Source organism: Megascapheus bottae, chromosome 7, assembly GCF_031878675.1.
Source record: "Megascapheus bottae isolate mThoBot1 chromosome 7, mThoBot2.hap1, whole genome shotgun sequence".
NCBI lineage: Eukaryota > Metazoa > Chordata > Mammalia > Rodentia > Geomyidae > Megascapheus > Megascapheus bottae.
Window position 1 is genome coordinate 68,606,513 of NC_143515.1, and position 12,734 is coordinate 68,619,246.

At 46.5% G+C, this 12,734-nt stretch overlaps 1 protein-coding gene and 1 long non-coding RNA gene across 2 annotated transcripts in view; both read left to right on the plus strand.

Annotated features, from left to right (window-relative positions):
* Window positions 1-206: 206 nt before the first annotated feature.
* LOC150061033 (uncharacterized) lies at window positions 207-979 on the plus strand. The gene is made up of 2 exons (XR_016536179.1): window positions 207-431; window positions 663-979. It is a non-coding gene; the product is annotated as an uncharacterized LOC150061033 (long non-coding RNA).
* Window positions 980-11,164: 10,185 nt separating this feature from the next.
* The window catches only part of Atad2b (ATPase family AAA domain containing 2B), a 128,943-nt gene continuing 127,373 nt past the window's right edge, over window positions 11,165-12,734 (plus strand). The window contains exon 1 of the mRNA XM_090337380.1: window positions 11,165-11,707. Coding sequence (XP_090193506.1) covers window positions 11,492-11,707 — 216 coding nt within the window. The 5' untranslated portion in view covers window positions 11,165-11,491. The remainder of the gene's footprint in view (window positions 11,708-12,734) is intronic.

Consider the following 12,734-nt stretch of genomic DNA (forward strand, 5'->3'; position numbering starts at 1 on the left):
GCGCCGGAGGGGGGCGTGTCGTGTGGGAAGCACGCCCAGACGGAAGCGCGCCGGAGGCGGGGCTTGCCGCGTCGGAGGCGGGGCTTGCCGCGCCGGACTTGACTCCGCCTCAGCGTTGCCGCTACTTAATGGCGCCTGTGTAGTTCTTGCGGCCGCCGCTGCGAGTTAAATACGGCAGCACCTAGCTGAGCTCACCTGAGCCACTTGCTTTCCTCCGTACCTCTTCAGCCTCCGAGTGAACCCGTGGAGAGATTTCCCCGCATTGTGACAATGTTGAAGTTTACCTGAGCCCCGTCATCCGGACAGTGACGGTTAAAGGGGTCCCCCCCACCCATCCCTTTGCCGTCCCGAGCGGGCTTAACTGGAGGACCACCCTCACCCGGAGGATTTAAATACGCCTCCCAGACGCCCCCTGCTTGACCCATGACAAGGTCAGAGCCCGGTCGCTCCCCCAAACTCCCACCCTCCGCCTCAGGCTTAGTCGGGCTTCCTGTCCTACACGGGGTCCTGTGGTTCACAAACTCCAGTTAAGATCTGTCTCCTTCCCTGCCCCTGAGCCAGAAAACAACACCCGGGTTGATCACTCGTGAACGTAAGCCGACCTCCAGGTACCGAGAACCCTCCCCGGGTCTTTCCCTTCTCCGCCTTCTCCGCTTCCCCAGGTCACCTCTAGCCTGGTTTACGCTTCGCGTGAAAGACCCGCCCTGCCAGCCACAGCTGATGATCATTCCACTTCCTGGAGTGATCTCTTCTGCTCAAGTCTGTCTGCATTTGTTGGTGGTAGGATTCGCTGTCTAAGGGTAGCCAAACGAAATGTTTCACCTTGGAGCTACATCCTCCCCCCCCAAACACCCACGATTTGCCTTCTGCTAGCCTAAACATGATGGCTTTGCCAAAACTCCTCCTCCATCACTCTGCTACCTCTTCCTACCCTGATCCCACTGCGGGAATCTTTTCAAATAAAGTCTGGTTGCTCAAATCCGGATTTATTTTTTTTTTACTTGACAGTTGTTAGTGCCGGATACAACTTGGGATGGGTTTCACCTGCAGACCCCCTGCCGTTCCCTACCCAAGTAAAGGCAATTTGTCTTTTGAACTGGGGATCCATTGGTGAGTTCAACTATAAAAATAGAGCTTCTCACCTATATCTGCTGAAGTCCTCAGAGAGTTTCTTTGATTCCTATGGATAGATAGGCTTTTTTTTTTTTTTTTTGAGATGAGGTAGGCTGGTATAGAGTTTTGACTTTCCTTGCTTGCCTCCAGCTTGCAGCTCCACCCTGGAAAAGAGACATCTCTTTGGTCCTCTGTGAGGATCCCTTGTGTTTCTTGCTGTTTGGTGTGTTTTTGTTGTTCTTTGGGGAGATACTGAGGCCACCTAACCACTTGTTTCATGACTCTAGCCTCTTTTGCCTTGATTATTTTCAAGGTAGGGTCTCATTTTATGCTTGGGCAGGCCTGGGCAGTAGTCCTGCTTTTGCTTCCTCAAGTCACTGGACTGGACAAGCAAGTATACCCAGCCATTGTTCTTTCCTTGTATCTAGCTATTGAGTGAAATGGAGTCTCCTGAACTTTTATGCTACAGCTTTTCTTCAACCATGATTCCTTTGATCTCTGCTTCCCAAGTAACTAGGACTGAGCTACCTTGTTTCCTGGTTTGTTCTGTGTTCTTATATGTTTGCTTTTTCTTTTTGCTTTTTCCATTCCTTTTTGCCAATCCTAGGGCTTGAACTCAGGGCCTGAGCAATGTCCTTGGGCTTTCTTATGGCTAAAACTCTACCACTTGAGCCACAGCACCACTTCTGGCTTTCTCAGTGTATGTAGTACCGAGGAATCGAACCCAGGGTTTCATGCACACCAGGCAAGCAATCTACCACAAGGCCATGCTCTTGGTCGTGTATGCCTTTTCTTTATTCCAACATTTGAAGAGTTCTCAAAAATCTGTTGATTAACTGGGAGCTGGTGGCTGACACCTGGAATTCTAGTTACTCAGGATGCTGAGATCTAAAGATCTTGATTCGAAGATCATGGTTCCAAGCCACCCTGGACAAAGACTCTGTCTCTAGTTAACTAGCAAGAATGCCAACTAGGAGCATGGCTCAAGTGGTAGGGCACAAACTGAACAAGTCTAGCTGGCCAGAGTAAGAGACTATGAATGGCAAACAAAAACCTTAGCTAGGGATGCTAATTTTCCTTAACTGATTAGTTTTTTAATGCAAATATGGTTCATTGGTTTCTTATTGATCTTTTGTTAATGAGAAACATCTATTTAAGTACTTTGTCTTTTGTTTTAAAAAGAAAAAAAATGTGGGGGGCTGGGAATGTGATTTAGTGGTAGAGTACTTGCCTAGCATGCATGCAAGTCCAGGGTTCCGTTCCTCAGTACCACATAAACAGAAAAATCTGGGAGTGGCACTGTGGCTCAAGTGGTAGAGTGCTAGCCTTGAGCATAGAGAGGCTTAGGGAAAGAGTCCAGGCCCTGAGTTCAAGCCCCAGGACCAGCAAAAATAAATAAATAAAAATGGAATTCACGCTGGCCTCAAATTATTCCTTCTTAAGTGCCGGTGTTACTATAATGAACCATCACATCTAGCTCTCCTTTCCCTGTTCTTAATATAATATGGTTTTGTAGTTATTGTATTATAATACTTTTTTTAAAAGAATTTATTAAAGAATTTATTTTTACATCATATTTTAAATGACAAGTTTAACAAACAAGTGTTCAAGGAGGGAATCTCTATATAATACTTCTTGATATATATATATATATATATATATATATTTGCGTAGGGGTAATAATACTTTCTCAGATATGAAGAAAGCATTACATTTTCTCACTGTTCTGTGGATTGTCTTTAAGGTTTTCTTTTTTTTTTTTTGTCGGTTGTGAGGCTAGAACTCTGGGCCTGGGCATTGTTCCTGAGCTCTTCAGTTCAAGGCTACCACCCTACCCTTGAGCCACAGTGCCACTTCCAGTTTTCTAGTGGTTAATTGGAGATAAAAGTCTCACAGACCTTAGTACCCATGTTGCCTTTGAACCAAGATCCTCCGATCTCAGCCACAGGTGTGAGCCACTGTGCCCGGCTTTAAGATCTTTTCACAGTATTCTTTGGTATGCGTAAGTTTTTAATTTTGGTCTAGTTCTTTTTTTTTTGCTTGTGCTTTTGTTGTCATATCTAAGAAATAAGAAATCATTGTCAAATCCAGCATCATGAAGAAGCTTCTAGGTTTTCTGCAAATTTTATAGGCTTAGTGTTCTGATTTTTCGGGGTTTGATAATTTTGAGTAATTTTTACATACATACAGTGTAAAATAAGTGTCCAGCTGTCACCAGATTAGGGGGTGAAAGGGTTCCCTTAGCTTTCTTTCTTCTTTTGCTCAAGGCCAGCACTCCATCACTTGAGCTATAGCATCACTTCTGGCCTTTTCTGTGTATGTGGCACTGAGGAATCAAATCCAGGGCTTCATGCATGCTAGGCAAGCACTCTACCACTAAGCCACATTCCCATCCTTTCCCTTACCTTTCTAGTTTACATGCAAACATTATGGACCTTTGAGATTCACTTGTGAAAAGCGTTTCAAAACTTTCAAAAAAAAAAAAAAAAGCTTTCACAAAAAGTAGAATTTGGGGGCTGGAACTTTGGCCTAGTGTTAGAGTACTCGCCTAGCATGGGTTTGATTCCTCAGTACCACATACTCAGAAAAAGCTGGAAGTGGTGCTGTGGCTCAAGTGGCAGGGCGCTATCCTTGAGCAAAATATGTCCAAGGACAGTGTCCAGGCCCTGAGTTCAAGCCCCAAGACTGGCAAAAAGCAACAACAAAAAAACACAAAACTATAAAAAAAAAATCTCACAAGGTAGAATTTTTAGCAAGAATTTTAGTACATAATAGTATAAAATGGGAAGACGTAGAAAAAAAATTTAAAAGGAGGAACATTTTTGTTCTCCAAGTAGGGAATTAATTAAAAATTAAAAATGATGATTCCTGTAGGTATATCTTTTTACATCAGAAACTGAGTGAATATACTGTAATCACGCTACTTAATTGTCTAATCCTTACACAGTGGTTGGGGTAGTTTATTATTCTGAAACATGGAGATGGGATCCAGTTCCACCCAAAACACAGTCAATTATTATTGACTTAATTTTTTTTTTAAGTCTTTCTCAAGTATGCCTTCCAATTAGTTCTCTGGAGATTTTCTTATGGCAATTTAAGGCTTTTTTTTTTTTCTTTGCTTTCCCAAGGCTAGCCCACCACTTGAGTCACAGTACCCCAGCTCTACTTGTGGGTTTTCAGTGGTTAATTGGAGATAGAAGTCTCAAGGACTTTCCTGCCTGGGCTCACTTTGAATTGTGATCCTTTAACTTCAGCCAGTTTGAGTAACTGGGAATACAGGGGCATCCTGTATTTTTTTTTTTTTTAACCATCAAGAAGTCAGATTTAGATAAATCCCTTTATGTTTCCCTGTCTTATAGCTTAACATTTAAGGATAGGTGTGGTGGGAAGTTAGCTAGTTTTGTTCTGTGTAGTTTGTTTTTTGTTGGTTGTGGGGCTGGACTCAGATTGATCACTGTCATTAAGCTTTTTTTTTCCCCCCTAGGCTAGAGTTCTGTCACTTTGAATCACTTTCCACTTCTGGTTTTCTGGTAGTTAATTGTAGATAAGAGTCTCACAGACTTTCCTGCCAGGCAGGTTTTAAGCTTGGATCCTCTAATCTCAACTGCTGGAGTGACCTAATTGCTGCTTTTATCCTTAAAATTTAGAATCTTTGCTTTGGTTTTTCTAGCCACCTGGCTTTAATTGGGGCCTTAGGCTGTCCCTAAGCTCTTTTGCTGAAGGAAGACTAGTACACTACTATTTTTTTTTTTTTTTTGCCAGTCCTGGTCCTTGAACTCAAGGTCTGAGCATTGTCCTTGGGCTTTCTCAAGCGCTCTACCACTGGAGCCACAGCACCATTTCCAGCTTCTTTCTATATATCTGGTACCGAGGAATTGAACCCGGGTTTTTGTGCATGCTAGGCAAGCACTCAACACTAGGCCAAATTCCTGGCCCATAGTGTACTACTATTTTGAACCCCAGTGCCACTTGGTGGTTTTCTGGTAGTTAATTTTGGAGATAAGAGTTTTATGGATTTTCCTGCCTGGGCTGTCTTTGAACTGTAATCCTCAAATCTTGGTTTCTTAAATAGTTAGAATTACTGGCATGAGTCAAGAATCTTTGGCTAGGAAAGTTTATAGGCATACAAAAATTTTGTGGGTACCAATAAAAGTCAAAACATAAAGTTTGGGGATTGGGTATTTAGCTCAGTGAAAGAGCACTTGCCTGGTAAGTGCAAGGTCCTGAGTTTGATCTTTAGCTCTGCAAAAAAACAAAACAAAACAAAACCAAAAACAACACCAAACTCTAGGTATCTTTCAAGTTAGAGGAACAAAACAGTTCCAAGGATCCCAAATAGTCTTTATTTCCAAATGCACAAATGCAGCTCTTAGTTTAGTTAAGACAAATAGATGGAAGCCAGGTTTTTCTTTTCTTTCTTGGGGAACAGTAATGGTGATTGAATGAACTCAGGGCCTGGGTGCTACCCCTTAGCTTTTCTTTTCTTTTTTTTTTTTTTTTTGCCAGTCCTGGGCTTGAGCTCAGGGCCTGAACACTATCCTTGGACTTTCTCAAGGCTAGAGCTCTACCACTTGAGCCTCAGCACCACTTCTGGCTTTTTTCTATGTATGCGGTACCGAGGAATCGAACCCCGGTCTTGGTGCATGCTAGGCAAGCACTCTACCACTAGGCCAAAGTCCCGGCCCCTCCCTTAGCTTTTCTGCTCAAGGCTGGAGCACTACAACTTGAGTCACAGCTGTTTGATAGTTGGAGTAAGAGTCTAATGGAATTTTCTGTGCAGTCTGGCTTGGAACTGCAATCCTTCTGAGGATTGGATTACAACTGTAATAGATGTATTTGTATTTGCTTTTTTTTTTTTTTTGTGCCAGTCCTGGGGCTTGAACTCCGTGCCTGAGCACTGTCCTTGGGCTTTCTCAAGGCTAACACACTACCACTTGAGCCACAGCACCACTTCTGGCTTTTTTCTGTGTGTGGAACTGAGGAATCAAACCCAGGGGTTCATGCATGCTAGGCAAGCACTCTACCACTAGGCTACTATAATCCTGGCCCCCGTATTTACTTTTTATTTATTTCTCTAGCATATACTGTCCAATATATACTTTCCAATATTGGTGTGTTTGTGTGTATGTATGTGTCTGTGTGTGTATGTGTGTGTTGTGAATCATGGGGCTTGAACTCTGGGCCTGGGTGTTGTCCCTGAGCTATTCAGCTCAAGGCTATCACCCTACCCCCTTGCACCACAACACCACTTCTGGTCTTCTAGTGATTAATTGAAGATCAGAGTCTCCCGGTCTTTAGTGCCATGATCCTCAGATCTCAGCCTCCTGAATAGCTAGGATTACAGGCAAGAGCCACTGTGCCCAGCTTGTTCTTCGTCTTTTTTGTTAGAGGCTAGCACTCTACCATTTGAGCCACAGCTCCGTGTGTGTGTGTGTGTGAGAGAGAGAGAGAGAGAGAGAGAGAGAGAGAGAGAGAGACAGAGAGACAGAGAGAGAGAGAGAGAGAGAGAGAGAGAGAGAGAGAGAGAGAGAGAGAGAGAGAGAGAGAGAGAGTTAGCACCTGGGCACTGTCCTTGGGCTTTCTCAAGGCTAGAGCTCTACCACTTGAGCTACAGTACCACTTTTTTTTTCTACGTATGTGGTACCCAGGAATCATGCATGCTAGGCAAGCACTCTACCACTAGACTAAACTCCTGTCCCCTCCACTGTGTGTGTGTGTGTGTGTGTGTGTGTGTGTGTGTGTGTGTGTATGTGGTTTCTTTGGGAGGGGTTGTTGTTATTTGTTTGTTTTGGAGATCAGAGTTTATGGACTTTCCTGCCTCGGCTAGCTTTGAGCCGATCCTCAGATCTCAGCCTCCAAGGAAGTTAGATTATAGGTATGAACCATGGTAACCCAACACTGGCTTGCCCTATTTTTCTCCTTTCTCCCTTCCTTCCTACTTTTCTTCCTTCCCACTTTTCTTTCTTTTTTTCTTTGTTTCTTTCCTTCCTGTCTTTCTTTCTCCTTTTTTCTCTTTCTTTTCTTCCTATCTTTTTTTTTTTTTTGCCAGTCCTGGGCTTGAGCTCAAGGCCTGAGCACCATCCTTGGGCTTTCTCAAGGCTAGAGCTCTACCACTTGAGCCTCAGCACCACTTCCAGCTTTTTTCTATGTATGTGGTACTGAGTAATCAAACCCAAGTCTTCCGTGCATGCTAGGCAAGCACTACTACTAGGCTAAACTCCTATCCCTGCCTTTCACCTTTTTAGTTGTGTGTGTGTTGTTTTCAGTGCCTCTTCCTCTTGCTTGGCCTTTTTGCTTATACGTGACACTTCACTGCTTGACCCTTGCCTGCAGTCCATCATCTTGCTAGTTAATTGGAGATGAAGTCTCCGGCATCTGACTAAGCCCATTCTTTTATCTATTATATCTCCTTCCTTATTTTGTGGTTCAGGATATATTTCAAGCATTATTACCTCCCTAGGGTCGTTCTTTACACCCCTGCTTGAATCAGAGCCCTTTACTTCATTCTTTCTCATGACATTACATTCACGGAAGCCAGTTTCAGTCTCCGGGCCCAAACTCCTGGGATTCCATGTATCAAGTTTGGCTACTCACCTCTATTTTTCAAGTCAAGAGAGGTGAGTGAGGTCAGAGAAAGGAGGAATGGGATGTTGTAAAAAGACAGCACTTGGATGTAAGGGCAATTTGGCTGGGACATCTGTCACCCCATTGATCGCCAGGATTGATTCTGCTGATCTGGCTGGCTAGGCAGGTGTCCCATTCATTCTTCACCACTCCACCGGTGTGTTCCTCTGGAAAGAGGATGACCGGTCTTTGGTCAAGGGTAGAGGAGTAGCTGTGCTTCCTTGTTAGAACCTCCAAACAAGCTCTCAAGATAGCATTTTGGCTATAGGTTTTATAGACTATATACTGGGAGCCGAGTGAGAGAGAGGGTGTAATTACAAACTGCCCTGGTCAAAAGTATGCTATTGGATTATTAGTTCAATTCTTGCTTGGGAAGGCTTTTTTTTTTTTGGTCAGTCATGGGACTTGAACTCTAGGCCTGGGTTGCCTCACTTTCACTTTTCTAGTAGTTAATTGGAGATAAGAGTCTTTCAGTCTTAGGTGCTAAGGCTGGCTGGGAACCTCAATCCTCAGATCTCAGTCTCCTGAGTAGGTAGGATTATAGGCATGGGCCACTGCGCCCGGCTAGAAATTATTTCTATCCTTATTGGTAATTATTTCTATCCTTATTGGTCAGGATAATCAAATAATTGTTGCTTGGTGAGTGGTCTATCCTGAGGAGGGTCTTTTGTTCCTTAGTAGTATCAAAAACACCCTTAATGTGAGGTCCTGTGGAGATCTCTGAGAAGTAGAGGTCTGCAACTCAGAGCATGTGAGTCTTGACTTCATTGTAGAAATTCAAGGATGATGAAGTAGAGGTATGCCTCAGTAGTACAGTGCCAGCCTTTAGGGAGAAGCCAAGAGTATAAACGCTAATACTGGTGAGTGTGTGTGTGTCTGTGTGTGTGTACATCTGTGTATATACTTGCACACACCACTCCCCCACCCCCACATAAATTTAAGGGTGAGTCAGAGCCAGGCTCTAAATGATTCTTTCCTGTAACCCTAGCTACTCAGAAGACTGAGATCTGAGGATCTCAATTTGAAGCCAGCCAGGCAGGAAAGTCTGGTAGGTTCTTCTCTCCAATTAATCACCCAAAAGCTGCAAGTACTGAAAAGGCTCAAGTGCTCAAGTGGCAGAACATTAGCTTTGAGTAAAAAACTAAGGGACAATGCCCAGACCCTGAGTTCAAACCCCAATACTATCAACACACACACACATGCCACCTTTACTTTTTTAGCCAGTACTGAGGTTTGAACTTATGATATGGAGCTCTTGTTCATCTCAAGCTCTTTTTTTCTGCTTTACTATTTGAGTCCATACATCCACTTATAGCTTTTCATCTGTGGGGCTTGAACTCAGGGCCTGGACACTGTAGTTGACCTCTTTTGTAGGAGGCTAGCACCTTACCACTTTGAACCATAGCACCACTTCCAGTTTTCTGGTGATTGGAAAAAAAAGAATCTTATGGACTCTCTTTCTTACACTTGTTTCGAACCATAATCCTTAGATCTCAGCATCCTGAATAGCTAGGATTTACAGACATGAGCCACCAGTGCTCAGCCCTGTGATCTCTTTGAGAACTTGAATTACGCTTCTTTTTCCTTGCCAGTTCTGGGGTTTGGACTCAGGGCCTGAGCTCTGACCTTGGGCTTTCCTCAAGGCTAGCACTCTAGCACTTGAGCCACAGCACCACTTCTGTCTTTTTCTGTGTATGTGGTATCAAGGAATTGAACCTAGGGCTTCTTGCATGCTAGACAAGCACCACTCTGGCTCTTGAACTATGTTTCTCTTTTAAAGATACCTCTATTGCTTAACATGGCAGAGTACCCAATACTAAACTTTTTTTGTTTTGTTTTGTTTTTGTGGGTCATGGTGCTTGAACTAGGCCTGGGTGCTCTCTCTGAGCTCTTCAGCTCAAGACTACCACCCTACCCTTGAGCCAGCTCCACTTCCCCATTTTCTAGAGGTTAATTGGAGATAACAGTCTCAGGTTCTTTTGTGCCCTGCTGGCTTTGAACCTTGATCTTCAGATCTCAGCCTCCTGAGGAGCTAGGATTACAGGCATGAGCCACTGCACCCAGCCCAAACTTGTTTTAATGTAAACATTTGTTATTAGTAAATGGTATAAGTTATGCTAAACAAAAATACAACCTTGCTTTCTCAATCTAGGACTACAAAAACAAAGGAAAGGAAAATAGACAAATCCTTTGTCAGTTTGCTTACCATATAACCCTTCCTTGGAAACTTCTATACTTCTTAAGGCAGCTTCTCCTCTGAAGATTAATGAAACTATTGTGTTCAATCATAACCAAGAAAAATCAGGTCTACTTTCATTATGAGGTATTCACATTCTTCAAGAGGCTAGTTAATGGAAAATAGTCTTTTGGACTGGGTGTGATAATTAGTATGTTTTTCTAGAATCTATACTGCTTATCACACAACATCTGTGCTTATTCCTAGTGTGGTATGAAGTGGAACTTAGATGCCATTAGATTTTTACCCAAATTTCTCCCAGTCTTCATTTTGTCAGGTAAACAAACAAGAAAAGCTTATGCCCAATAAACAGAACTCGTGAATTTATATTTGCATATATAATACATATATGTGTATGATTTTATTTTAGAGTTAAGATCTATTTGTAACATGCTGTGTCCACTTTGTGAACTTGTGAATTTTTGCAATGAATATTCTTCCTCCTTACAACAGTTTTCTTTATTGTGAGGCTTAATTTTTTTCCTTTCCAAGTTGAATTACAAATTCCGATTTCCAGAATCAGCTTTCGTCTTCATCTACCAGCAGGCCTGGAGGATAATAAACGAGGTTATCTGAAGATTCTTCATGTTGCTCAGTGGCTAAGCTATTGGAAAGAACCTGGTCTCGAGTTATGTAAAGATGGAAGGTTCTGGCACGTTTTCGTTTTGAGCTTACTGTGTGGCAGATACCGTGTAGATGCCATTTTCATTTTTATATCCCTAAGCAAGTGCTGCTTAAGTTCTGTGTGTCTTGCCTTAGGTGGTTCTGGAATTCCTACAGCCAGCCCTGCGTCCGCCCTGGGCGGCCTTTGCCTTAACCTTTGTGGGCCGGCTGTTCCTAGCCCCACCCAGGTCCCCTAGGAGGCTGTGGATGTGAGGTACTCCAGGGCTGGCCGTGGAGGCTTGTGTACCAACTTCCACTGAGGAACTCGTCCTAAGCCCAGTGGGCCTTGCCATCCTGTCTACCACCCAGACAGCCGGCGAGACCGGGCAACCACCGAGCTGACAGCCCAGAGCGTCACCCCCCGGGTCCGGGCGCGCTGACGTCACGCGGGGGGCGGGACTCGGGGGTGGCCGGGGGAGGCCGGGAGCGAGCGAAGAGCCTGGACCCGGAGGGCTGCCTGTCCTTAGAGCGCCCCACAGTGGCCAGAGCCGGCCTCTGCCTCGCCAGGCCTGCGGAGCTGGAGCCCTGACGCACGGAGATCGGGAGAGAAAGGGGCAGAAATGGCGGCTCCGCTCGGTTCCTGCTGAGGAGGGTGAAGCCAGCGGAGGGTCCGTGCTGCCCAGCCTGCAACATCGCTCCCGCCTGCCATTCCCTGCCTCCTCGCGCCGCCTTCCTCTCCGCCGCCCTGCTCTCGCTCGTCCTCGTCTGCATTCCGGCTTGTCCCGGCCGGCTCGCTCCTCCCGGCCCGGCGCGACTCCCCTGGCCCCGAGCGCCCGGCCGGCGGGCGGGCCAGCCTTCCTCGGCGCTCTCGGGAGCCGGCAGCCGCGGTGTGGGCCCCGGCCCCCGGGCTGGACCATGGTGAACACCCGGAAGAGCTCTCTGCGCCTTCTCGGGTCTAAGTCTCCTGGGCCCGGGCCTGGGCCTGGGGCCGGAGCGGAGCCTGGGGCGGCCGGAGGCAGCAGCCATTTCATCTCCTCTCGGACCCGCTCCTCCAAGACCCGCGCTGCCAGCTGCCCGGCTGCCAAGGCCGGGGGAAACGGAGGCACCGGCGGCGCCCTGGACGAGGCCCGGGTAAGAGCGCGGCGCCCCGCGTCCCGGTGCCTCCTGGCACCGGCCGGGCCGCCCCGGCTTTGTCTGGCGGGGTTGGGGGCAGGAAGCCTCCAGCCGAGACCGCCCGGCGGCCGAGCCCGGGTCTGCGGCGGAGGGCAGCGGCGAGGAAGGGCCGGCCGCCCCTCGGGCCCTTCGGCTTTGCCGGCTTTTGTGTGAAGAGCAGCCCGGGAGTCCTGCGGGAGCGGGGTTTGGGGGTTCTTTGCCGGCCCCAGGACGGTCGGCGCCCCGGGTCCTTGCGGGGGGGCTGGCCCAGAGGGGCAGCTGTGAGGGGAGCCGGGGGGTGGGGGCCCCGAGGCTCCCGGGGGAAGGGCTGCGGGAGAGAAGTGAAAGTTCTCCGCCGTGTCAAAGCCGTCAAAGTGTGTCAGCCTCTGCCGCCGTGGAACTCCGGCTCGCTCGTAGTTTGGGGGTGGTTCAAGCTGGTGAGCACGGAGCTCCGCGGGCAGCCGGGCAGGGACGCTGAGAAAAGTTTCCTGGCTGCTCTGGCACTGACTGGAAAAACAAGACGTCCGACAGGGTACTGTGTAGCCTGGGAACCGCTGGCTAGCTGTCCAGGGGTCTGCAAGGGGCTGGAGGGTCCGGGTCCCTAGAGAAGGGAGGGTGTGTGTAGAATGCGCACCATAGCCCCAAATTACATAGTTTCTCGGACGTCTGTGTTTTGTTAGGGAAATTGTTTCCGAAGATTCAATTAGCATTGTTCTTGTCCTACCGTTGCAGAAGGGACATTTGGAGAAGCAGGCGGCAATTTAGTTCTTAAAAAAAAAAATCACCTTTAAAATATCATTTAAAAGTCGTTTTCAAAGATCTTTTGAAAAGATGTTGGAAATTTTCTGCAGTGTGAAAGGGGAAGCTGGCGCGGATTTGTCACTTTAAAGTTACTGGCAAGTTTGTGGCGGTCTGAAATAGGTTGTGAATTCAGAGGAGACAGGCTTCTAAGAAAGAAGCTAAGCAGTTTGGCTGGCTGGACAGTGTGTTTCATTCCAGGTATTCG